The sequence below is a fragment of the Onychostoma macrolepis genome, chromosome 18 (assembly GCF_012432095.1).
Source record: "Onychostoma macrolepis isolate SWU-2019 chromosome 18, ASM1243209v1, whole genome shotgun sequence".
NCBI classification, from domain to species: Eukaryota; Metazoa; Chordata; class Actinopteri; order Cypriniformes; family Cyprinidae; genus Onychostoma; species Onychostoma macrolepis.
Genome location: NC_081172.1, coordinates 9,121,262 through 9,143,904, shown reverse-complemented (window position 1 = coordinate 9,143,904; position 22,643 = coordinate 9,121,262). Strand labels below are relative to the sequence as shown.

Below are 22,643 nucleotides of genomic sequence, written 5' to 3'. Positions count from 1 at the left end.
ACATTTCAGAGTCATTGCTTTGAACTGACGCTTCAGGTATGGCTGTGTGAGCAAAAAAAAGAAAAGAAAAGTGAAAAGCCTGTTCAAAATGGTAACCACAGACCTTAATTATCATAAACGTAGCAATAAGGCAAATATTCAGAAACCAGGCTGATATAAAATTTTAATAAAATGTGGCTATATTGGCATACATATTAAATAATTGCAATATAAATATAAATGGTTAAATTTCTTATATCTGCTTTTATTATTTTTTCCCCTGCCATTGAATCTTTGAAATATCTTATATTATGTATTGTTACAATGTAATAAATACAATGACAGAAATAAGGTAATAATTTAGTACTGTCATATTGTCATCTTTTACATAGTGGTGAAATGAATGAAGTGCTGATGATACATGTAATACCTGAGATGTCATGCAGCGTTTAGTATTATTTATACTGATTTCATTATAGTATTTGTAAATATTTGCTTGTATTTTCATTTTAGTTTATTTTTTTGTAATGCACTTTTGTCACTTTCAATTGTTTTTAAATATTTATTTGAATCTAACTTTAATGTTTATTAGTTTTTAAAATAAGTAATTTTAGTACTTCAGCTTAAACTTGTTTCAGTAATTTTGTAAGTTTTTCTCTTTTCCTTTTTTTTCTTTCCATTTATTATTTCAGCTTTATTTTAATTACTAAAACTTCTTGTTTTATTAACTTTCTTATCATCAAGAATAACAACATCAGAAGAACATACCTCAAGATATCAAACTTAACTTATCTAGACAAAAGACCAACACAGCAGGTACAGTAAATATTTCTTTTTAATACTGTCACAGCAGTTTTTACATTGGGGGAAACAGGGAACAATTTGCAGTCTCTTAATAAAAACACACTTCCTCACTGAGGCCACACACACATACAGATACAAAGGTTTATACGGAGCCTCGCACATGACATGTAAGAAAAAAAATTGTAGGCTAAATCGTGTGCACGATTTACTATTTCGTTCCCTCGATTTATAAATTGTGCACACGATTTACTTATTTTTTTCTTGCGTGTCATGTGCAGGGCTCCGTAGATTTATCCTTATGTGGCAAATTTCTTTTGTTTGATGGGTGCAGGTAACTGAGCGGCGACGTCCTCTAGAGGGCGCTCAACCACCACCAGAGACTGATCCGACATCAGCTCAACACACAGGATATCCTAAATAACAGAAAGAGGGTAGTATAAAAAAAATTATCCAAAATTTTAGAAAATAAAAAAATAAACCTGTATGTGGCTCACACGCACCTTGAAGTTCTTGCAGAGTTTAAAAGCATGGCTGTGAGATTTCCTCTGCTCTTCTGGGAGGCTCTTCAGAGTCAGCTGATTGTAGAACTGAGTTTTATCATCAGGCAGTGGCTAGAAAAGGAACAAACATAAAATAAAACTAATACATTAAAAAAAAATAAATAAATTTAACTACCAACATTAGAAATATTAGCCTCTTAACCATGTAAACCAGTGTCTGTCTCACCAGGCTTTGGTCAATGATGCAGATCATGTATGTATCATGCAGGATAACATGGGATGGATTTTGTGGATTGAACATCACATTGAGACACGGTGTGTCTCTTTCCAACCAGAGGCGATGAAGGCCCTTCCTCTGCACCGTTCTGCTCCAATCCGTGTACTGTTTCTGCTCTATGGAATACTCACACATCTGTGGTGAACAAGAACACATGAGACCAAGAAATACAATCAAACCTACTTCGTCACCCTTACGCTATTCAATAGAGGTTGTGATAAAAGCTCAGTGATTACCTGTTGATCTGCATACATCATGAACAGACAGTTTGTTGTTGGGTGAATGCCCATGGCGGTGACAGCAGAACTGTATACAGGAACTGTGCAATGAGCCTGAAACATATGAGGTCGTTGTTAATCATCCATCTTCTGTCAAATGTTTACATAAGGTTATACAAACACTGTGGTCGTATAACACACCTTCCGTGTCTGCAGGTTGTAGATGTGAACATCGTGGTCACTGCTTGCAGAGGCCAACCATTTGCCATCCTCACTTGTAGCTAATAAGTGAATGGCCTGATGGGAACCTGGAGGAGGACAAATGATTTTTGGAAAGTTTTTGGAGGAACTCTCTTATACTTCTGCATTTACTTGATCAAAATACAGTAAAATAGTAATAATGTGAAATGTTGCTGCAATTTAAAATAACAGTTTTCTATTTTAATATCATTACTCCAGTTTATGAAAACAGTCGTGTTGCTTAATATTTTTGGAAATTGTGATTCTTATTTATTTTTCAGGATTCGTGAATGAATAAAAGTTCAAAAGAACAGCATTTATTTGAAATATAAATCTTTTGCAACATTACATGTAAATGCTTTTACTGGCATTTTCAATCAACTTAATGCAACCTTGGAAAATAAAGTATTAATTATAAAACTAACATTTTCACACCAAAACCCTATAGTCCTCTCACCTGACTTAGGTTTAAGGGTGCCCACAAACTTGCATCCTGCTTGGCTGAGAGAAACTAAGTGCACTGATGACTGTGTGGAGGCGGAAATCAAATGGGAGGAGTCTGAGGAGAAGCAAAGCTGATTGGCTGAGCTTAGTACCTTTGGAAGTTTGGATATCTGAAAGAAGAGAAAAAATTATGTTGGTCTACTATTTAATCAGTTTTCATCTGAGGTCATCAAATTCTTCAAATTCAACGAAAATCTACGCATTTCTTTAGCATGCATCAAAAGCATGTAATGTGTTTTCATGCAGCTCTGTGGAAATCTACAGTACCTTGGTGATGCTGATGTTGTTATTGTCACAGTGTAGCCTGTAGAGCCGTAGACTGCTGGCTGTGGAGTACACAATCCATTCTCCACAGGGAGACACGGCACTGCAGTGGATATGATCTTCACCCTACAGATAAACATCACAGCTCAATCATTTCATTCATTTCAGCACCACTATGGATGTCACAACTTCCAATTTTTACAGATTACTTTGATATATAGATATTCTGTGAAATTATTTTAATCAATTTTGATGTTTAAAATGACAATTTTCAAAACAAGCACTCTACCTTCACTTTCAAATGAAGCAGCTTCTCTGGATTTCTTTTTACAAATAAACTGCTTCCTGGTAGGCCTGACAACAGAAGAAACAATGGTTAACAACACAAAAGAAATCGGCATTTCATACAAAAGTCAACACGAGAAATTATGTGTTATCAGTCAAAAGTCTAAGAGTCTAAGACAAGACACTTGACTAAACTTGTTTCTCATCATTTTAAATATTTTCTCATTTAAAGACTTATGCTTTTCTGCTTGATATTAGTTTTATAAAACATTCCAACATGAGTTGGACCAGAAATAAAAAGTATGGGAATGTTGTATAAAAGCATTTCAGAATGAATGTCATGAAGACAAAGCTAAAAATGAACAAAGGCTGCTTTTATTTGATAAAATTACAGCAAAAACAGTAATAATATGAAATATTATTAAAATAAAATTTTCTATTTTAATATATTATAAAATGCCATTTGTTACATTTGTAACGTAATACAAAAATAGTTTTTCAGGATTCTTTTATTAATGTTCAGAAGAACAGCATTTATTTGAAATAAAAATCTTTTGTATCATTATAATTGTCTTGTAATAATTGTCTTGTAATAATAGTAATAATAATAATAAATAACTGTCAGTTTTGATCAATTTATTGCACCCTTGCTGAATAAAAGCATTACTTCTCTCAGGAAAAAAAAAGAACCTTACTAACCCAAAAGGTTTGAATGGTAGTTTAATTTCCTTATTTCCACTTATGCCATTTCATAGCTTTTACAGCGGGGGAAGAAATTATTTGATCCCCTGCTGATTTTGTCAAGTCAAGTCACCTTTATTTATATAGTGCTTTTAACAATACAGATTGTGTCAAAGCACTTAACAGTATCAAATTGGAGGATAGAGTGTCAGTAATGTATAATGATAAGATTAAACACTCAATTTTCAGTTAAAGGCATTTCATTATTGAATTCAGAGATGTCATTGTCTAGCTCAGTTTAGTTTAAATAGTATCTGTGCAATCAAATCGACGATAATCACTAGAAATTAAGTGTCCCCAACTGAGCAAGCCAGAGGCGACAGTGGCAAGGAACCAAAACTCCCTCTGTGACAGAAGGGAGAAACCAAGCTCAGTCGGGGGCCAGTTCTCCTCTGACCAGACGAAACCCGCAGTTCAATTCCAACCGCAGCCATGTCAGATTGTGTAAAGGGCTTATCTGATTCCCGTGGTCTTGTCCCGATGGGCAAACGTACAAAATGCTCCAATGACAAAGAAATGATCAGTCTATAAATTTTAAATGGTAGGTTTTTTTGAACAGTGAAAAACCAAAAAAATCCAGAAAAACACATTTCAAAAAAGTTATAAATTGATTTGCATTTTAATGAGTGAAATAAGTATTTGACCCCTTCGCAAAACATGACTTGGTGGCAAAACCCTTGTTGGCAATCACAAAGGTCAGACGTTTCTTGTAGTTGGCCACCAGGTTTGCACACATCTCAGGAGGGATTTTGTCCTTATGTCATTAAGGTTTCGAGGCTGACGTTTAGCAAATCGAACCTTCAGCTTCCTCCACAGATTTTCTATGGGATTATGACTAGGCCACTGCAGGACCTTAATGTGCTTCTTCTTGAGACACTCCTTTGTTGCCTTGGCCGTGTGTTTTGGGTCATTGTTATGCTGGAATACCCATCCACGACCCATTTTCAATGCCCTGGCCCTGACGGTACATCGTCCCTTTGATGCGGTGCAGTTGTCCTGTCCCCTTAGCAGAAAAACACTCCCAAAGCATAATGTTTCCACCTCCATGTTGTGACGAGTTCGTTTTGCACGAACCGCACATAAATGAACCAATCTTACCAATCACAAGAGAGATAAAATTGACGTCACAGAAACGTAAGTGAGGATCTGTGTATAAAAGAGGAAATAGAAATGAGGAGAGGGGGCTGGTATAAGAGGCCGAGTATAATGAGGTGCCATAAAAAAGACGGTTGTGGTCAAGAGTGAGTGGCGTTTGTTGAGTTAGTGGCATGAGAGTTTAACAGCGGCAAGCAAAACAAATACTTGCCGTACTTCGGATCCTTCCTGGTAGCCTACAGACTGCGGGGCTTGGCCGGTTCTTGGGGCAGAGCATTGCCGGTTCCTGTTCCTGGTGCGGACGAGGAGTTGTTAACCAGTTTGGTCTGACTCGCGGATCTGACGCTGACGCAGCCTGCGTGTGGTCGAATCTCATGGCGGGGTTTTTTCCCAATCCAAGGTGTGTTCCGTGTTTCCTGGACAAAGTCAGCGTATCCGCTGCACTTTCAGCTCTTCTCACTACACATGCTGATTTCAACAAAGACTCAGGTACTCTCTAAACTCACGTCCTCCTCTTCGACTTCCTACAAGTTTCCCTACGCAGCCGTTTGGTAGCGTTTTGCACACATACATTACACACGAACAACGCGCAAACATATACAAATTTGTTGTTGTTTTCTTTTGAAACTGATGATTTTGAACTCATGATTGGTGAATACTGTGATCATTGAAACTGAGAGTCCAATATTGATATGTTTCTATGAAGTTTCCTTCTGTGACAAACTTTCGATTCATGAACTAAATAAGTTGATGCTACATCTGAGGACTCTGTTTAAGTGTGACCGTGTTAATCATTGTGCAAACTGAATTGTTTTTGTGATAATTGAACAATATTCATTACAATTTCACCTCTACACCTTTGAATGTTATGATTCTTTTATTTTGTGTTGACATTTTCTTTCGGTGTGTGTAATTGGTGGTTTCAGTTATCCTGGTTTAAAGTTGGAAATTAATTCTAATTGGTAGGTTAAATTCTATCTGGCGCCCGAATCTAGAAGATAAACTGTAAAGGTTTAATCCAAGTTAAAATTCTTTGTTTTGGGTGGGCCACCGTTACAATGTTTGACGGTGAGGATGGTGTTCTTGGGGTCATAGGCAGCATTCCTCCTCCTCCAAACACAGCGAGTTGAGTTGATGCCAAAGAGCTGGATTTTGGTCTCATCTGACCATAACACTTTCACCCAGTTCTCCTCTGAATCACTGGCAAATTTCAGACGGGCTTGTATAATCCCTGACATCCTTGGACAGCTCTTTGGTCTTGGCCATGGTGGACAGTTTAGAATCTGATTGATTGATAGCTTCTGTGGACAGGTGCGTTTTCTACAGGTAACAAGCTGAGATTAGAAGACACTCCCTTTAAGAGTGTCCTCCTAACCTGTATAAAAGACACCTGGGAGCCAGAAATCTTGCTGATTGATAGGGGATCAAATACTTATTTCACTCATTAAAATGCAAATCAATCAGTTTTTCTGGATTGTTTTGTTGTTATTCTGTCTCTCACTGTTCAAATAAACCTACCACTAAAATTATAAACTGATAATTTCTTTGTCAGTGGGCAAACTGATCAGCAGGGGATCAAATAAACAATTTTCCCACTGTAATTACTTTACTATTTTTCTAAAATACTAATTGTAAAAAATGATTAGGAGTTTCCAAACTTTTAACTGGTATTCTATATCAAGGATCACATGGAATATCATTCTCACCTTTTCCTTCACTCTCCCCTAGTCTCCAAAGCTCGAGATGACCAGGGTACTGGAAAAGCATCAGGCCTGACTTCCTCGCACAGGACACCAGTCTCCTCTGCACAAAAAGTCCCTCCCATCAAGAATCAACTACAAACATGTTGCCTATGTGAAAGTCACAATTTCACAATACTCACATGTGGAAAGTGAATCTTCCTCAAAGCCGATGCAGCTGACCTCACTTCGATCTTGTCCAATAAAGGTCTCACGACCAGCTGTGCATCCATACCTGAGACGAGAATGCTCGTTTAAACTATTTTAAACAAAAATACTTCAGTCATATGATAATGTGTGTGATGGAGTGAGCTGTGTTTGAATCATCTAGGAATAAACTCACCTCCTGAAACCACAGCCGTCGTGATCTCCTCCACAGCTCTGATGTCATGCGTGTGGTTCTTAAAGGTTCTGGTTCTGACCCATTCTTTGTCATCCTTTCCCAAAACCACAGAGACGAACTGGAACTGTACCACAGTTCCTTCTGATGTCCCGGCAACAAGGCTGTCCTCATTCTGTCATTCAAGAGGTACAATAAGATAAGATGTTATCATGTTCGTATTATTAAAGTATGTCTTGTATTCTATTATGAGAAAGATTTCAGGTTTGGAAAAATTAATTTATTTTTAATTTTTTAAAATAAATTAACACTTTTATTCAACAAGGACACTTAAATCAAAGTTGGCAGTAAATATTTTTAATGTTAAAAAGCATTCCTATTTCTGCTTTTAAACACGTTATTAATCAAAGATTCAAGAACACGGTTTCCACAAAAATATTTAGCAGCGTAACTTTTTTTTAACATTGATAATAATAAGAAATGTTTCTAGAGTACTAAATCAGCATTTTAGAATGATTTCTGAAGGATCATGTGACACTGATGAGAATTCAGCTTTGCCATCACAGAAAATACATTACATTTTAAAGTATATTCAAAAGGAAAATTGTATAAACTGTAATATTTCACAGTTTTACTGTTTTTACAGTATTTTTGATCAAATAAATTCAGCCTCTGAGAGTAGATCGAAAGAGTTGATCAAATAAATACAGCCTCTCTTTCAAAAACCTTAAAAAATATCTTGACTTAATGAAGTTTTGAGCAGTAGTGAATAAAGTCATAAACGTGAAACTGTAACATTTGCTCGCAAACACGCAGCATTTTTCTCACCTGAGAGACTGATAATGCCAGCACATCACATTTTGTGACATTATGGCTTTTGATCAGTGTACCAGTTTGATCATCCCACAATTTGACCATTCCCACAGAGTCTCCACTGATGATTGTCCCATCCGAGAGGTAGACCACACCCCACACCACGCACTCCTTACTTTGGGATGTCCCGACCCCTCTGTCAGCCAGCATCCTGTGTATAGAGTGGCCTAGAAAACATATTAAACACTTGATTACATTAATATTTTCCAGTTCTACTACTAACTCTTCATAACTGACTACAGTAATGCATTCTGGAGGAATGACGCCGTTTACCTGTCTCTACATTAAATATCTGGATCATATCAATCATTCCAGCTGCAATTTTGGAGCCTGATGGGTGCCAGGACAGAGAGATGATGCGGCCTATAGAACAGGTAATCAGATGTTCAGTTTTTTAAAAATACAATAACAAATCATGACATTCATCTGAAAGTTTCAAATATGACCACAATCTTACTTTTTTGCCTATCCAGATTTCTCTCAAACTGTATTTTGTCTTCATTCACTTCAAACAGTTTCACAGTTCCGTCTTCACAACCAACCTACAAAAAGGTAAAAACACAAAAACTGAACAAGCTTCTTTTTCTGAAGTACACTTAAACTTACATTAAACAGTACTTACGACTGGAGTATAATTAACAAGAATGTAATATTTATTTACAATTAAATTGATTTTAAATGCAAACAACTGAAGTTGAAAAGTGATAATTAAGAGTGATTAATAAGAGAAAATGTACTCTCTTTAAATACCATTAAGTGGTGTTTTTATTTATATTATTTTATTTATAATATGCAAGTAAGGCTTTTTTACATATAATTTTTAGATTCGAAGTACACTACAAGTGCACATTCAATACAATTATGCATACGTCTTTATCACAAGTGTTTCCTTGCATTATCTTACCTTAAAATAAGCATTTGTTTTTAAATTGATTTCACTATCTAATGCAATGACATTCATACATTAACTGTGGCTGATTTTTGTTACTGTACACATAGTAAACATACCGCTAAGTGTGTTCCTTGTTGATTGCCTGTAATAGTCCAGATTGGCCCTCCATATGCATCTATGGTGTATTTCACTTTCTGGTTTGTCAGGTCATACTCGGTTATTCCACCGTTTAGTCCTGCACTGAACAGACGCTCCCCAACCCAGGACAGACCTTCAGTCCCACACTGCTCTCTGCCAGGGATGATCTGTGGACATTAGAAACATAATTAAGCATCTTTAACAAACTGTCTGCTGATCAAAAAACATTTTATCACAGTAGCTCTGGTCCCCAAAACTAAGACAGAGCTGTCTTATGAGCATCAATTTGATAAATATGACTGAACGTACCTTTTCTTGGAAAAATCTGTCTGAACAGTGGAAAACCTCCACTGATCCATCAATCCTCGCCACAGCCATCCTTTCAGTATCTCGATTGAAAGCCAAGGCTCTTATTCCCGACGGAATATAGTCAAAGAACCGAACGCGGTGAACTTTAAACTCCCCCATCGCTGATCTGAGACCTGTAGACATCATGAGAACATTGTTTTAATCAAAGAAGAGTCTGCTATTTTGATCAAATAGTTGAATCAGTGCATAACGTTACTGGTCACTACAGAGATCCCGAACAACATGAGGAGCCTAGATGTTTCTATAACTGCAAATGTAACGGTTTATATATCATAATTTGCTAATTTATTTGACAATTCGACTAAGCGCATCATGTTTTGGCTTGTCTCTGAAAATGTCTTTCTGAAGTTAGGTTAACTATTGATTTAGGTGGCACATACAAGCCGTATGACCCGAGAAAAACAGAATTCAAATTCAAAACGACAATCTCTTTCCTTACCTTCTTTACTTATTTATTACTTTCTTTCAGATGTTTTACCACTCAGAAGCAGCGCACACGTTGAGCTGCAAGATACACCACGTTGGTTACCCCTGACCCGGAAGGGAAGCTTCCTAAAAAAAAAAAAATAAAGGTCCCGCGAAAAAATAAAACAGACAGTATAATATTGTTTCGATATTATATTAGTGCATTATGGCAGTTAAAACTATAATTACAATGTAGCTACAATTTAATTACACAAATAAGCTTTAGAATCAAAGTTACGTGTGTGAGTGTAAAGATATAGAAACGTTAACTTTATTCAGTTTTTGTTAAATTGCAAATATTACACATATAAAATGTATAACAATATATGTTTTAACAATCCGTATGTATAATATATTTTAAACCACTTAACTTACAAACAGTCAAATCGAGGGTGAAAAAAAGAAAAAAAAATAACTACAAAAAATAATATAGCTACTATTACGTAAATCTTATACGTTAGTAAATCTTCTTCATGATAATCAGTGAAGTTTAAACGTAGCCTACTTCCCATAAAAGTGAGAAGGGTCTTAAACACTATATAGTTTACCCTAATTAATAAATGTATGACAACAAAATAACTGAATAAAGTTGGTTTCATGAGAGTTATTACAGAAGGTCCTATTTATATATTTACCTTTTTAAATTTATGTAAATAATGATTTGTAAATAAATTTAAAGGAGATTTCTTTCTTTAGCTGAGCTCAGACACCGCAGTACCACACCATGTATATACACATGAACATGACACAGATATATTTTGTCAAATGTTTTATTTGTAATTACAAGGCAGTATATGCAGCACCAGTTTCAAATAATTTGCTTTACTGAAAGCTGTATTGTGGTTTATCCCACTCGTCAGACTCGTATAGCTTATCAGAGAGCAGTAGAGTAAAACACAGACCTGCACAATGAGTAAACAACAACAACCACAGTTATTGATTGGAGCACCATATGAAAAACAAATAGCTTGCAGTGATAGAGCACAGCTGGAATTTAACTGTTTGCTTGGTTATGGTGAGCTAGTTGAGGCAAGCACCTAAACACATGAAACAAGGTTTTGAATTTTTTTTTTTTTTAACTTCAAAGGAGAAACATAGTTGTGTGATATGGAATTGAAGTCTTTATGGAGCACTTCTGTACCAAAATTTAAATCCACACAATAACTGAGAGTAGTAAGCATACATTAACTAGCTGTTTTTGGTATTTAAAGTGAAAAAAAGTTCAGACTCAGCAGCATAAAAAACACACAAAATATCTTCCTTTAACACAACTCACATAGTTAATTCTGCTTTTTACCCAAAGTAAGCATATGTAGAAGACATATTATTGTATAAGTTCTTTGATACTTTCTGTGGTCTGTTTTTGGCTTTTATAAGAGGTAGGAAATTTTAGCTTTGCATTTCTGTCACTCCACCTTAAGCACCTAAAAAAAAAAAGAGCACTAGATTTGAACCGATCTCTGGTTTACGCTGAAGAGAAAGGCTTGTGCAGTTCTGTTGGATTTGATGGTTGGGGTTCAGGTATAAGGGTTAGCGGTTACTGGTTACTTCAGTCCTCCAAAATGGAACCTAAATGAGAAAAAAGTGCCTCTTTAATACATTAAATCACAAAAAAGTTAGGATTCAGTGGTGAAATTCAACTCACCTGTCTCAGCCCAAATGCTTGTGCTGATTTTTCTCATAGCTCACTGCATTGTTGGAGTTACTTCCTGAAGAATAAAGATTAAATTCATTGTCATTCTATTAATAATGGCTGCTTTTATTCTTCCCTTTCCTACAGCTGAAACACAAAATAAATTGGTGGTCGTACTAACCTAAATAATCCTTGTAATCTTTGAAGGACTTGTGTCTCAGGCTACGTCCATCTAGAGGGAGAACAGTTAAATGTGTTTAATATTTTTATTTAAATATACTAATTATGCAATCTACTGTTGAATGTGTGAATGTAAGCTTATTTAGATGTTTTCTGAAACAATGTTTATAACCACCATACTATATAACCTACACAATGCATAACGTGTGAGTGGATGGAGTGATGGATGTATGAATGAAAGTTTGGATGAAGGAGCCCCTTCAGACCTGAGTTTCCACGCTGTTTGATGCACTGGCCTCGGTTTGGGATCCCAGCTGAGGGGTTTCCCGGGTTGATAATGTGGCACTCGTAACCAGTTGGGCAGAGCAAAGGTTCATCTCCATCCTCTGTGGTGCTGCAGGCCTCAGCTACACATAAAGACAAGTTACTGCTGTGTTCCACTATGTACATCTATGTTCAAGCAACTACCAGTGTGTTATGATACACAATATAATTTATTGGTTTAAGCACCAGAATGTTTTATTGCGGGCAAAGTGTTCATGTAAACCTTGTGTTTCATACTTGGTTCAGTAATAATAGTAAACCACCTACAGATGGCAGTGTTGGATTAATTTAACAATGTCCTTACTACCTTTCTGAACATGTCGGTTGTGTTGCTGTCTACGCAGGGTCAGAAAGCTCATGGATTTCATCAAAAATATCTTAATTTGTATTCCAAAGATGAACGAACATGAGGGTGAGTAATTAATGACAGAATTTTCATTTTTGGGTAAACTATCCCTTTAAGTAATAATAGTGAGGGGTCAAGGTTGTGCTGGTCAGCATAGGCCAGTTAGATCCTTCTGGATAGTTTTCTCCAGGTATTATACAGTCAAAACAAAATTTATTCAGACACCTTCTACATTTCTCACATTATCACAGTTTAGAAAATGGAAATACAATATGACAAGAACTCTTAGAACAAGAACTTAAGAACAGTTAAACTGTCAGAACAATTTCATCTTGATAATGTCAGATAGCTTTGATAGAAAGGTATGTAATGAATTAGATCAGCTGTTAAATTTAACTACACTATTAGATTATACCAATTTAGGTCAACCAATTACCAAGCAATGCTTAATTTTGTTCAGTCTGGTGTGTAAAAAGGTCGCATTAGCAATTAAAGAAAAAAAAAAAACACATGGTCAGGTCTCCAATTTTTTATCAGTTTTACTTCTAGTCCACTGTATGAAGAATGTTTGTATATAATATGTATAATATGTTTACTTTATTTTGCTATCCTCATTTACATAAATGAACTATAGTGCCCTGCACCCACTAGTAAAAAAAAAAAAAAAATATCAAAAATTATATCTGGTGTCTGAATAATTTTTGGTTTGACTGTATATATTTGTAAGTCCTTGAGAAGAAGGAAAGGAGTCAGCTGAAACCCCTTAACCCCTCAGATTTAAAATGAATATTTAAATAATTTAACAACATTTAAATAATTAACAGTCAGTTTCTGAACAGCAGTTCAGATTTCTCTGATGGAGGCTAATGGTCACATAACATGCAGATAAGCAAATAAAATGTTTATATATTCTAAAATACTTAATTTTTATTATTTTATTATTATATGTTTAATTTGGAATTGTTTATATTTTTCTTTGATTATGCATTATATTTTTATGATTTAAGTATTGATTTGCTTTTCATGAAACCTCCTGCAGTTCTCTCACAAACCCCCATTTGGAAACTTTAATACATTATAATATAATGAAATATTTTCGATTTGTCAGAATATGTGGCTACTTTTAACCTGCTGTCTATGAAGAAAGATACGTTTTGCTGTCAGATGTAGGTGTACTTACAACTTCTACTAGAAGGAGCCAAATGGATCTTGTTAACCAGCCAAACCTGGCAGGACAGTTGCTAATGAAGAGCCTGGGACTGTGCGCGCTCTTGTGGTGCCATCAGCCAATCAGCATTGTCATGAGGTGTCGGCATGCCAATGCGACTTACTATATACATCCTCAGTGCTAATTTAGACTGCTGACTGCAGAGATTAACTGTATAATAATTTCATGATAATTGCTTATTTTTTATAGATTTTTAGATATGAATAAGCCTCAGGGTAGTTGGGGTTGCTCCAAGTTGAATTTTTGATGGGAATGAAAACAACACTGTGAGGGATAGAAGTACAGTCTGTTCAATGGATTGAACATACCAATTCTATTAACTGCATTGAAGACTTTCAGTACACAAAACTCCAGAAAACAGCTTTGAAAGCTGTTCCATGTGATCTAGGACCTTTACACAGCACATGCCATCGTAAATACTGTAAGTCTATCCCTCAAAGCCTTGTTTTCATTTGTGGAAAAGTCAATATGGCGTCTACCGTGACTAAGGTCTATTAAGGGTTTTTATTATTGCTCCAAACTACATTTAATGGTGAGTCAGTATACAATCATTGATTAATTGATACCCACCCTGCAGAACTTCTTCTGGCCCATCTAAAAGCCAGCCGTTCCCTCCTAACCACCGCGGCTTGGGCTGCACCAACCAGTCCAGCACTGAGCAATAAGAAATCAATACACAATATCAGTATGGCTAAATGCACTCATGATTCACCGTATACACATCCAGCTGAGTAACTCGCGCCTCACGAGAGGATCAATTCATTTTAAAATCCATTAGCACTATGCCTTGTAGAAATGCTAAACCGGATATGTGTGTCTGTTGCATGTACTGATTTCAGAGCAGATCATGGTATGTTTTCTCACCGGGTGGAGGTTGCACTGACTCCAGGCAGGCGTAGATGCAGCCATTGTAACAGCACCGTTTGTGTCTCTCACACTCAGAATCGGACCGGCAGCCCGGCACCTCACAGGCTCGCTCGGGCAGCATCTGCGGTGGCGGAGGACAGCGGTCGTTCTTCTGGTGCTGAGCGGTCTGAGGATGGTTGGGGTACTCATAGTCCTGACAGATTGATAGATAACATATGTAAGGGTATATTATCACAATTTTTTTTATGTTTTTGAAAGAATAATAATATTGTGACAAATGATTACATCCTTTCTGAACACATGTTTAAATGTTAATTATTCCTGTGATGCAAAATAGAATTTTCAGCATTACTACTCCAGTCTTCAGTGTCACGTGATTCTTCAGAAATCATTCTAATATGCTGATTTGGTGCTCAAGAAACAGTTCTTATTTGAAAACAGTTTTGCTGCTTAATATGTTTTTCGAACACATGATATACTATGTTTAGTATACAATAATGTTATTCAGCAAGGATGCATTAAATTTATCAAAAGTAACTGAAAGCACATTTATATTGTTACAGGAAAACATATATTTCAAATAAATGTTGTTTAAAGAACTTCAGGAATCCTGTATTATGGCTTTCACAAAAACATTTCAGCAAAAACGGTTTTCAACATTGATAATAATAACAACTGTTATTAATAATTAAGCACCAAATCAGTATATTAGAATGATTTCTGAAGGATCATGTGACCTGAAGAGTACCTGGAGTAATGGCTGCTGAAAATTTGGTGTGTTCACACCTATCTTGTTTGGTTCGATTGAATCAAACTCAAGTTCGTTTCCCCCCTTTGGTGCTGATCTTTTGGGCAGGTGTGAACACAGCAATTGCACTCGAGTGCGGACCAAACAACCGTACCGAGACCCAGCTGAAGAGGTGGTCTCGGTCCGCTTCCAAATGAACTCTGGTACGGTTGAATGGATAAACCAATGAATGGATGACCTTGAGCACACGTGTGGTTTTGTTTACAGTTTCTGGTTCACTTGCAAAAAGGGCAGTGTGAAAGCGAACCGCACCAAACCAAAAAAAAAAAAATCAACATTGTATTTGGTCCGGACCAAGGCAAGTGAACTAGCGGACTTTCCTGGTGTGAACTTTGCCTTCACAGAAATAAATGTAATTTTAAAATATATTCAAACAAAAACTTATTTTAAATTGTAATAATATTTCACAATATTATTGTTTTACTGGGTTTTTGATCAAAAAATTGCAGCCTTGGTAAGCATAAAAGAAAACATTTAAAGATCTCAATTATTCCAAACTTTTGTCCACTCCTGTGTGTGTTATGTATATTATTTTAAAGCTTCCACCAAGAAAACAAAAAAAACTTGTACAAAACAATCGGCCTAATCGAGAACATTGGTTTCAAGTTGGAATATCTGTCTGATATACAGTTCCCATGGATGACATCTATAATAGCCTGTGACACAGTTTTCTCTTATTTAGCACTGTTAATATAACAGGTACACTGTTCAGGAACATAATACCTCTCACAGAGATGCTGGGTTAGAAAAAAAGGCTTTTCATCCAAGTCTGGGCCTTTCTACTCTGGTTTTCTTTCTCCCTTTCTTCCTCCCATGGGTTCTTCAATGGGCTCATAGATCTGCCTGAGCCAGGTTTCAGTTTGCACCAGAGGTACTGTTTAGGGGTGCATTTTGTTCTGAGAGACCTCCTCCATTCTCTCGCTCTTGGTTTTCTTTTTACGTTTCAACACTACTTAAGCTCATCAGTTCTCTTGCTACTCTGTTGAAACTCCAGAACAGAGCTGTTTAGAATGCAGACACGCATCAGCTGGTATTCAGCACTTCATTCTTCTCCACAGAGCCTTTTATTAGGGCCCAAGTCGAAATGTGGCTGTGATTTTGTTTACTAATTAAATTATGGGTTTGTGAACTGCATGCATCTTAAAAACTCAGCATGTTCACTTGGCAAGTCTGGAGCTTTGCTTTCGAACAAACTGTTAAAATAAAAGCAAATGTCTGGCATAAGCCCATTTGCCCCGTTGTTTTTGCAATTAGGCTAGATTCAATTTTATTTTCTTTTTACAATGTACAAGAAAAATGAAATGCAGTTATCATTTAATATATTCACTACCACTTAAAAGTTACTAAAATCTTACCAAAAATGAAGTTAGTAAGATTTTTGAAATAAGCCTCTTTTGCTCACACAAAGGCTGCATTTATTTGATCAAAAATACAGAAAAGAAAAGTAATATTGTGAAATATTATTACAATTCAAAATAATTGTTTTCTATTTTAATATATTTTAAAATGTAATTTATTCCTGTGATGAAAAAGCTTCATTACTCCAGTCTATAATGTCACATGGTCCTTCAGAAATCATTGTAATATGCTTATTTGCTGTATGTAGATATTTTGTAAATTTCCTAAAAATAAATAAATAATAATTATATATATATATATATATATATATATATATATATATATATATATATATATATATATATATATATATATATATATATATATATATATCAAAACTTAATTTTCAATTAGTAATATGCATTTCAAGGACTTAATTTGGACAACTTTAAAGGTGATTTTCTCAATATTTTGATTTATTTGCAGATTCAGATTCCAGATATTCAAATAGTTGTATATAGCGTCCTATTCTAACAAACCATAAATCAATGGAAAGCTTATTAATTCATTCAGCTTTTCGGTTTTGTGGTCCAAGGTCACATATATAAACCTGTCTTTCTTTGATACCTTCATGAATGTATCTGTTGCATAACAGAAATGCAACTCATGAAGTTTAGATCAATATTTTATGATTTATCACTGCCGTCAACATGACAGTAATTCAGCGTGCTGTTTTACCAGTGCTGACAATAAAAATATCAGTGACTGTTAAGATCAGTCTGCCTTTGCTTATCTAACATACAGATTATATTTTCCCAAGTGTCTCTGGATGAGGCCGAGAGGAAGTGGTAGTGTGCTCTTCCTGTCTGGAATAGGTCCCCTGATGCTGCGTAGTATATGACTTTCTGCTTATCTCTCCTAGATCCTCTGTTCCTGCATAGAAGATATCAGTAGCTTATATAACAGTTTCTTCCAGTCCTCTGATTGTTGATCAGGCAACAATACTGATACTTCTATTAACAGCACAGGAACTTTGTTCGTTTGATGCTGTGTTTTAACACACGTGTAAGCAACATACTGTAAAAGAGATCTATACAGAGTGTGGACCCAAAATCTATATTTTTTTCTCATTTTTTCTTTCATGTTTGGGGAAAAATGCCTGCACAGTTAACTAAGAGCAGCCTGGGTTAAGAACTGCAAAATTACACTCCCTCACCCTCCAAGGAGCCACAAAATATCCTTCATTTCCCATTTAAATGCTCCACCCTGTTACTGCTCTACATCCTTCAGGTTCACTGACTTGAGGCCCCTAGTATGGACAATAAGATTTGAACTAAATACATGTTGACATACTTAGCACTCTGTAGTGTGGTCTTCCAAGCAATCATTAAGATAATTACGAGAGGAAAACTAAAGAGCCCCCTTTCCTCTCTCTCTCTCCAAGTTCCACCAGTGAGCTGTGATTTAAGTCTAGACGTCTGCACGTTCATTTCCTGCCGAGTTCTGGGTATTTTACAGCTTCTTAGGTGCTTCGGTGACTTGGCTCAGTCTGAAGTGAGTGGAGTGAGTAGGACGGGACTTGTAGATGATTGACAGATCTAAAGATGGAAACAGAAAGCTTGATGAGGGGCAGGGTGAAGGTCACTCGTTTCAGTCTTTCACCTCTTTTCCTGATAAACCCTGATAAATTACAGTAATCCCTGAACTCTTTGAAGAAATGTAGCAGCCCCTTCATTCAGTAAACTATATTTGTTAGAAACATTATTTTCCTTCCCCTTAAATTAATTGTAATAGGCGTTGTTTAAATTAATGGTAAAGTGCATTATGTAGTGTCAATCAGACACAAATTGAATCTTTAGAAATAAGTCTTTAATGAAACATTCACGTATTTTATCTAAACATTACAAAATAAATGTGTTGTGTTGTTGAACGTGGTCTCCTCAGCTGACTGGGATTACTGTTGAACCCTCTCTGCAACAGAACTCATGACTGCTGTTCAACTGCTTTAGCCTGATCTCATGTTGGATATTAGCTAGATTTGAAACACCACAATGCTTCCCTAAGAACTTACACTATAACTTTTGGTAAAAACTCATATTTTTGGTCATATTTTATCACACCCGAAGCGTTACAGAAACCTCCCCATCTGCCCTGTCTCTCAAGTGCCACATAAATATTTCTCTGAATATAAAATATTTAATATCATATGATGCTAATACTTATATAAAGATATTGACTGCCTAAATGGCTTCCATGTAGTACATTTTTGTTATTAGCTTGTAGCTTGATAAACTACAGTTTCAAATGAGCTTCTTTAACACAGAATGATGAAGTTTCTCATAAGTTCCAGGGTGTTAATTGAATCATTTAAGCTGCAAAATAATGTTTAATATCTTACAAAAGTTCTGTACGGTTTAAAACATTAACACTATCCAGACTGAAATAACCTGCCATGAAAGCAGACACTGCAATCTTTGATTTAGAGTCTATGAGCAAATACAACCTGAAAGAGGATGACAGACACTTCACATCACCTCAGGAGGTTGTTGACAAGTAGCTCTAACACATCTGTCATCATTTCTGTCAGCTTTTAAAGCGTTCTCCCTTGGCCTGTTAGTCATCACTGTGCTCAGAGATTGATGGGGTTGTGAGGGTACAGCCGAGCTGAGATGACCCCCTCACATGCCTTTACATGTTCTGCAGAAAAAAAGCTTTTTGTGACGACTATCTTTACAAAGATCAATGAGAAATATTTAGCTTTATAACCATACCTTTGTACTTTAGCAACGCAAACCCTCATGGATTGACTACACTGTGATTCTGATTCTGAGGTATTCACGAAAGCCTGAAATGCTCAGCCACAAGCATTTTTACCAAACACAAATGCTTTGAAAGGATAAACAGTCCATGCTTCGCAGTCACGAGTGAGCTGGGAGCCAGTTGGACTGCTTCAGGCCCACCCAGAAAATCCAGCTCAGCAGAATGCTGGCTCAACCCCACTTTCTCTCTCCCACAACAATACTGTTACAAAACCCCGAAAGTGAGGCACAGCTCACCTACTTCTCTGACCCCTGTTATTGCTGTTTTTCTTAGAGAGAGGTCACATCAGTGGAATGATCTCAATTACCCTCAATGTGAACCTAATTATGATTTATTGCTATATCAGCACTGTACTGTGTGTCTATCCATGCACCATCAGTTCACAATGACTCCGCAGAAAGAGAGAGTGAGAAAGAGAGGACAGCTAGGGAAGGAAGCAGATCTTACTTGTCATAATGTCACACGGAAAGAAAAATGAATCAATTGAAAATGAGTATAAAAGGACTTTTAAGGACAAAACCAGAAAGAAGATGTATGATAATGTAACAGAGAGGTTACTTTGGGCACGGTCCATTTCCTGTGGCATGTGAATGGATTTGTTTGTAAATCTTGTCAATCTGTAATTTCACAGTAGAGCCGTAATCAGAATGACACTGGAACTCAGTCAGTTGGGAAGGGATATCCATCCGGTGCAAATTCCATCTTGCCATCCCTTGTTAATTGTTATCAATCAAACCTATGCTTATCAGGACTAATGAGCAGAGGCCCAGAAACTTCCCGCCTGAAATCCCTCTGCCTCTGTTGCGTGCACACACACAGACACACACACACACACACACACTACATACATCTGAGTATTCAGCCGTAACCACAGCAACTCCACTGGAGTCACAGAGACACAGTGTATTCATTACGTTTTTTTCACTGTATAATGGACCTAAAAACTCTTAAAGGCTCACAGATGCCAACTTCTGCCAACACTGCCTTCACTAACAACAAAGGGCCAAAGAGTGCCACGGTATGACCATTTTCCTGCTCAAGTGTACATCAGATATCAAACTAGAGTGCATATCTGCATGCTAAATTCTTTTCATAGCATATTTGCTGCATATGGTAATCTGAAAATAAAATCATGAAAATGCATAAAAACAAAAAAACATGTGAAATGGCACCATGGTAATGCAATGGTATTCTTTGAAGTACCATGATCAAAATATTATAGTACATGAATATAGCCAAACATGGTACCATGGTAGTATATAATAAAAAAATAATACTATACACTACAATTCAATGTTTTTTTTTTGTTTTGTTTTTTTTAATTAATACTTATATTCAACAAACATTCATTAAATTGATCAAAAGTGACAGCAAAGAGATTTATAATATTACAAAAGATTTCTATTTTAAATAAATGCTGTTATTTTAAACTTTCTATTCATTAATGAATCCTAAAGAAAAGTATATCATAGTTTTTATTTTATTTTAATTTTTTTTGTAAATTTTTTATTGCAATAATAATAAAGAATACAGTATAAAAGATAACAAAGTATATCATAGTTTCATCAACATTTTTAAGCAGCAAAACCGGACTGATAATAAAAATGAATGTTCTTGAGCAGCAAATTAGCATATTAAAATGATTTCAGAATAATCATGTGACACTAAAGACTGGAGAAATGATGCTGAAAATTGCTGAAAATTTTTTTTTTTTAAATTGTAATAATATTTCACAATATTACTATTATACTTTATTTCTGATCAAATAAATGCAGCCTTGGTGAGCATAAAAGGCTTCTTTCAAAAATATTAAAAAATGGTACCAACTCCACACTTTTGACCAGTAGTCTACATTTCTTCCACTTAAAGACATAAGATTTTAATTTCAAGAAAGTGACCGCTTATCAAATAAATGCAGCCTTGCTGAGCCTAAGAGGCCTCTGGTGTCCAACACATGTGCACACACACACACACACACACACACACACTGAATCCTTACCTTCTGGTTGAGCCCCCTCTTCCTGATCATGCGTGCATTCCCTGGACCAGATGCCAACAGCAGAAAGAAACAGACCAGCAGAACCGGCACAAACCCAGTCCGGATCTGACTGCCCGGCATGGTACCACTTTTTCAGCCTGATTGTCCTTCTTCTTCTCTCCCAACAATCCTCAGACTTTTGAAGTTGTTTCCGTTGGAAGAGCTTATGTTGTGGCTTCCTCCAGCATGTATGTGCTTAAGGTGTCTCTGTCCTGTTGCAGTTACATAAATTCCTCTACAGGAGAGTTTCCAGAGCCATAAAGAGGACAAAAGCTGCAGAAAAAAAACATATAAAGAACACTACAAAAGGAGAAGTGAGAGGAGGAGAAGTCAAAGAAAAAGAAAGAGAAAAAGAAAAAGAGACAGCTATCTATGCATCGGTTATTCTGAGGAGAGGGTTAAATGTGTCTACTGACACGAAAAGCACATGGTTACTCTGAGAGAGGGAGGGAGGGAATGAGAAGAGAGGGAGGGAAAGAGGAGGACGAAAAGACAAAGTTAGGGGAATGAGATTTTCTTACACTTCCTTTGGCCAGGCATCTTTATCAAGTAATTTTATGACAAACTTGTGTCTTCATCTGGAAAATACATCTGTGAAGTAGGCCTATGCAAAAAAAAAAAAAAAGAACAGCAGAAAATCTCATATTTCACATATTTGCTTGTGTCTTAAGAAAAAAGTTATTCCTAGCACAATTATCCTGAGGTTTCCCTGTAATCTGTGCGTGTGTGTGCTCATTTGCACGGGATAAAACAAACCGGGTGAACAAGCAGAAAGAATGAAAGCATGTGGTGAATTCTGAGGAAGGGGCCACCAGTCTTTGAAAATTCACGTTCCCTCCTAAAGTAGGACATCCCGCCTCCAGCCCCACACTCTCTGTACCCTTCTGCACCCCTGCTGCAGGGGCTGAAAAAAACTAAGGAATGCCAAGTCCATTTTAACCTTTAACACCACTACTTTTACTGGATGAAGACACCTGTGAAGATTTCAGGGTTTAGACGAAATAGGCTATATATTTACTGGGGAAAAAAAAAGATTCAGGAAATTTTATTATATCCCATAGGTAAATATATCTGTTTCTTAAAATTAAATAATAATAATAATAATAATAGTATCACAACATGTGTCTGTTTATCTCATATTTCAGATTTATGTTTTCTATTAAAATGAATGGAACAGTTACAAGTGATATTAATATAGTCAGGTATTTATGCAATTTACAGAATGTACATTTGTTACAAAGCAGTAATTTGGACTTGTAAAAACACCCAAAATGGTGTGCACAGATTTGCATTGGAAGTTTATGAGGCAATGTTCTGGACGGTTTAACAGCAGAAATG

General features: G+C 36.1%; 2 protein-coding genes across 4 annotated transcripts; both read right to left on the bottom strand.

Moving 5' to 3' along the window:
• Window positions 1–796: 796 nt before the first annotated feature.
• On the bottom strand, window positions 797–9,825 carry utp4 (UTP4 small subunit processome component). Its single transcript, XM_058752436.1, has 17 exons — window positions 9,698–9,825; window positions 9,199–9,371; window positions 8,868–9,056; window positions 8,317–8,401; window positions 8,133–8,222; window positions 7,815–8,026; window positions 6,990–7,161; window positions 6,790–6,881; window positions 6,614–6,710; window positions 3,076–3,140; window positions 2,790–2,912; window positions 2,476–2,632; window positions 1,980–2,086; window positions 1,797–1,892; window positions 1,510–1,695; window positions 1,284–1,394; window positions 797–1,196 (listed from the first exon to the last, which is right to left on the bottom strand). The coding sequence occupies exons 2-17, from the start codon at window positions 9,355–9,357 to the stop codon at window positions 1,080–1,082; spliced, it is 2,058 nt and encodes a 685-aa protein (XP_058608419.1). The 5' UTR covers window positions 9,358–9,371; window positions 9,698–9,825; the 3' UTR covers window positions 797–1,079.
• Window positions 9,826–10,489: 664 nt separating this feature from the next.
• wfdc1 (WAP four-disulfide core domain 1) lies at window positions 10,490–21,680 on the bottom strand. 3 transcript variants are annotated; one of them, XM_058751596.1, is made up of 7 exons: window positions 21,267–21,680; window positions 14,299–14,494; window positions 14,005–14,088; window positions 11,803–11,943; window positions 11,538–11,588; window positions 11,369–11,432; window positions 10,490–11,292 (listed from the first exon to the last, which is right to left on the bottom strand). In XM_058751596.1, the coding sequence occupies exons 1-6, from the start codon at window positions 21,384–21,386 to the stop codon at window positions 11,374–11,376; spliced, it is 651 nt and encodes a 216-aa protein (XP_058607579.1). In that variant the 5' UTR covers window positions 21,387–21,680; the 3' UTR covers window positions 10,490–11,292; window positions 11,369–11,373. The 3 variants fall into 3 exon arrangements, with proteins under 3 accessions (XP_058607579.1, XP_058607580.1, XP_058607581.1); XM_058751597.1 differs by lacking the exon at window positions 11,538–11,588; XM_058751598.1 differs by lacking the exon at window positions 14,005–14,088.
• Window positions 21,681–22,643: the final 963 nt, after the last annotated feature.

Excerpts from the sequence above, each read along its gene's own strand:
- utp4 (XM_058752436.1), bottom strand. The coding sequence starts at position 9,357 with ATGGGGGAGTTTAAAGTTCACCGCGTTCGGTTCTTTGACTATATTCCG. Across the intron at positions 6,882-6,989 it reads GACGGCTGTGGTTTCAGGAG|GTATGGATGCACAGCTGGTC; the intron begins GTGAGTTTATTC and ends TTCTCGTCTCAG. Across the intron at positions 1,893-1,979 it reads ACAACCTGCAGACACGGAAG|GCTCATTGCACAGTTCCTGT; the intron begins GTGTGTTATACG and ends CATATGTTTCAG.
- wfdc1 (XM_058751596.1), bottom strand. The coding sequence starts at position 21,386 with ATGCCGGGCAGTCAGATCCGGACTGGGTTTGTGCCGGTTCTGCTGGTC. Across the intron at positions 11,944-14,004 it reads GCCAGAAGAAGTTCTGCAGG|CTGAGGCCTGCAGCACCACA; the intron begins GTGGGTATCAAT and ends CTTTATGTGTAG. Across the intron at positions 11,589-11,802 it reads CAAACAGCGTGGAAACTCAG|ATGGACGTAGCCTGAGACAC; the intron begins GTCTGAAGGGGC and ends TTCTCCCTCTAG.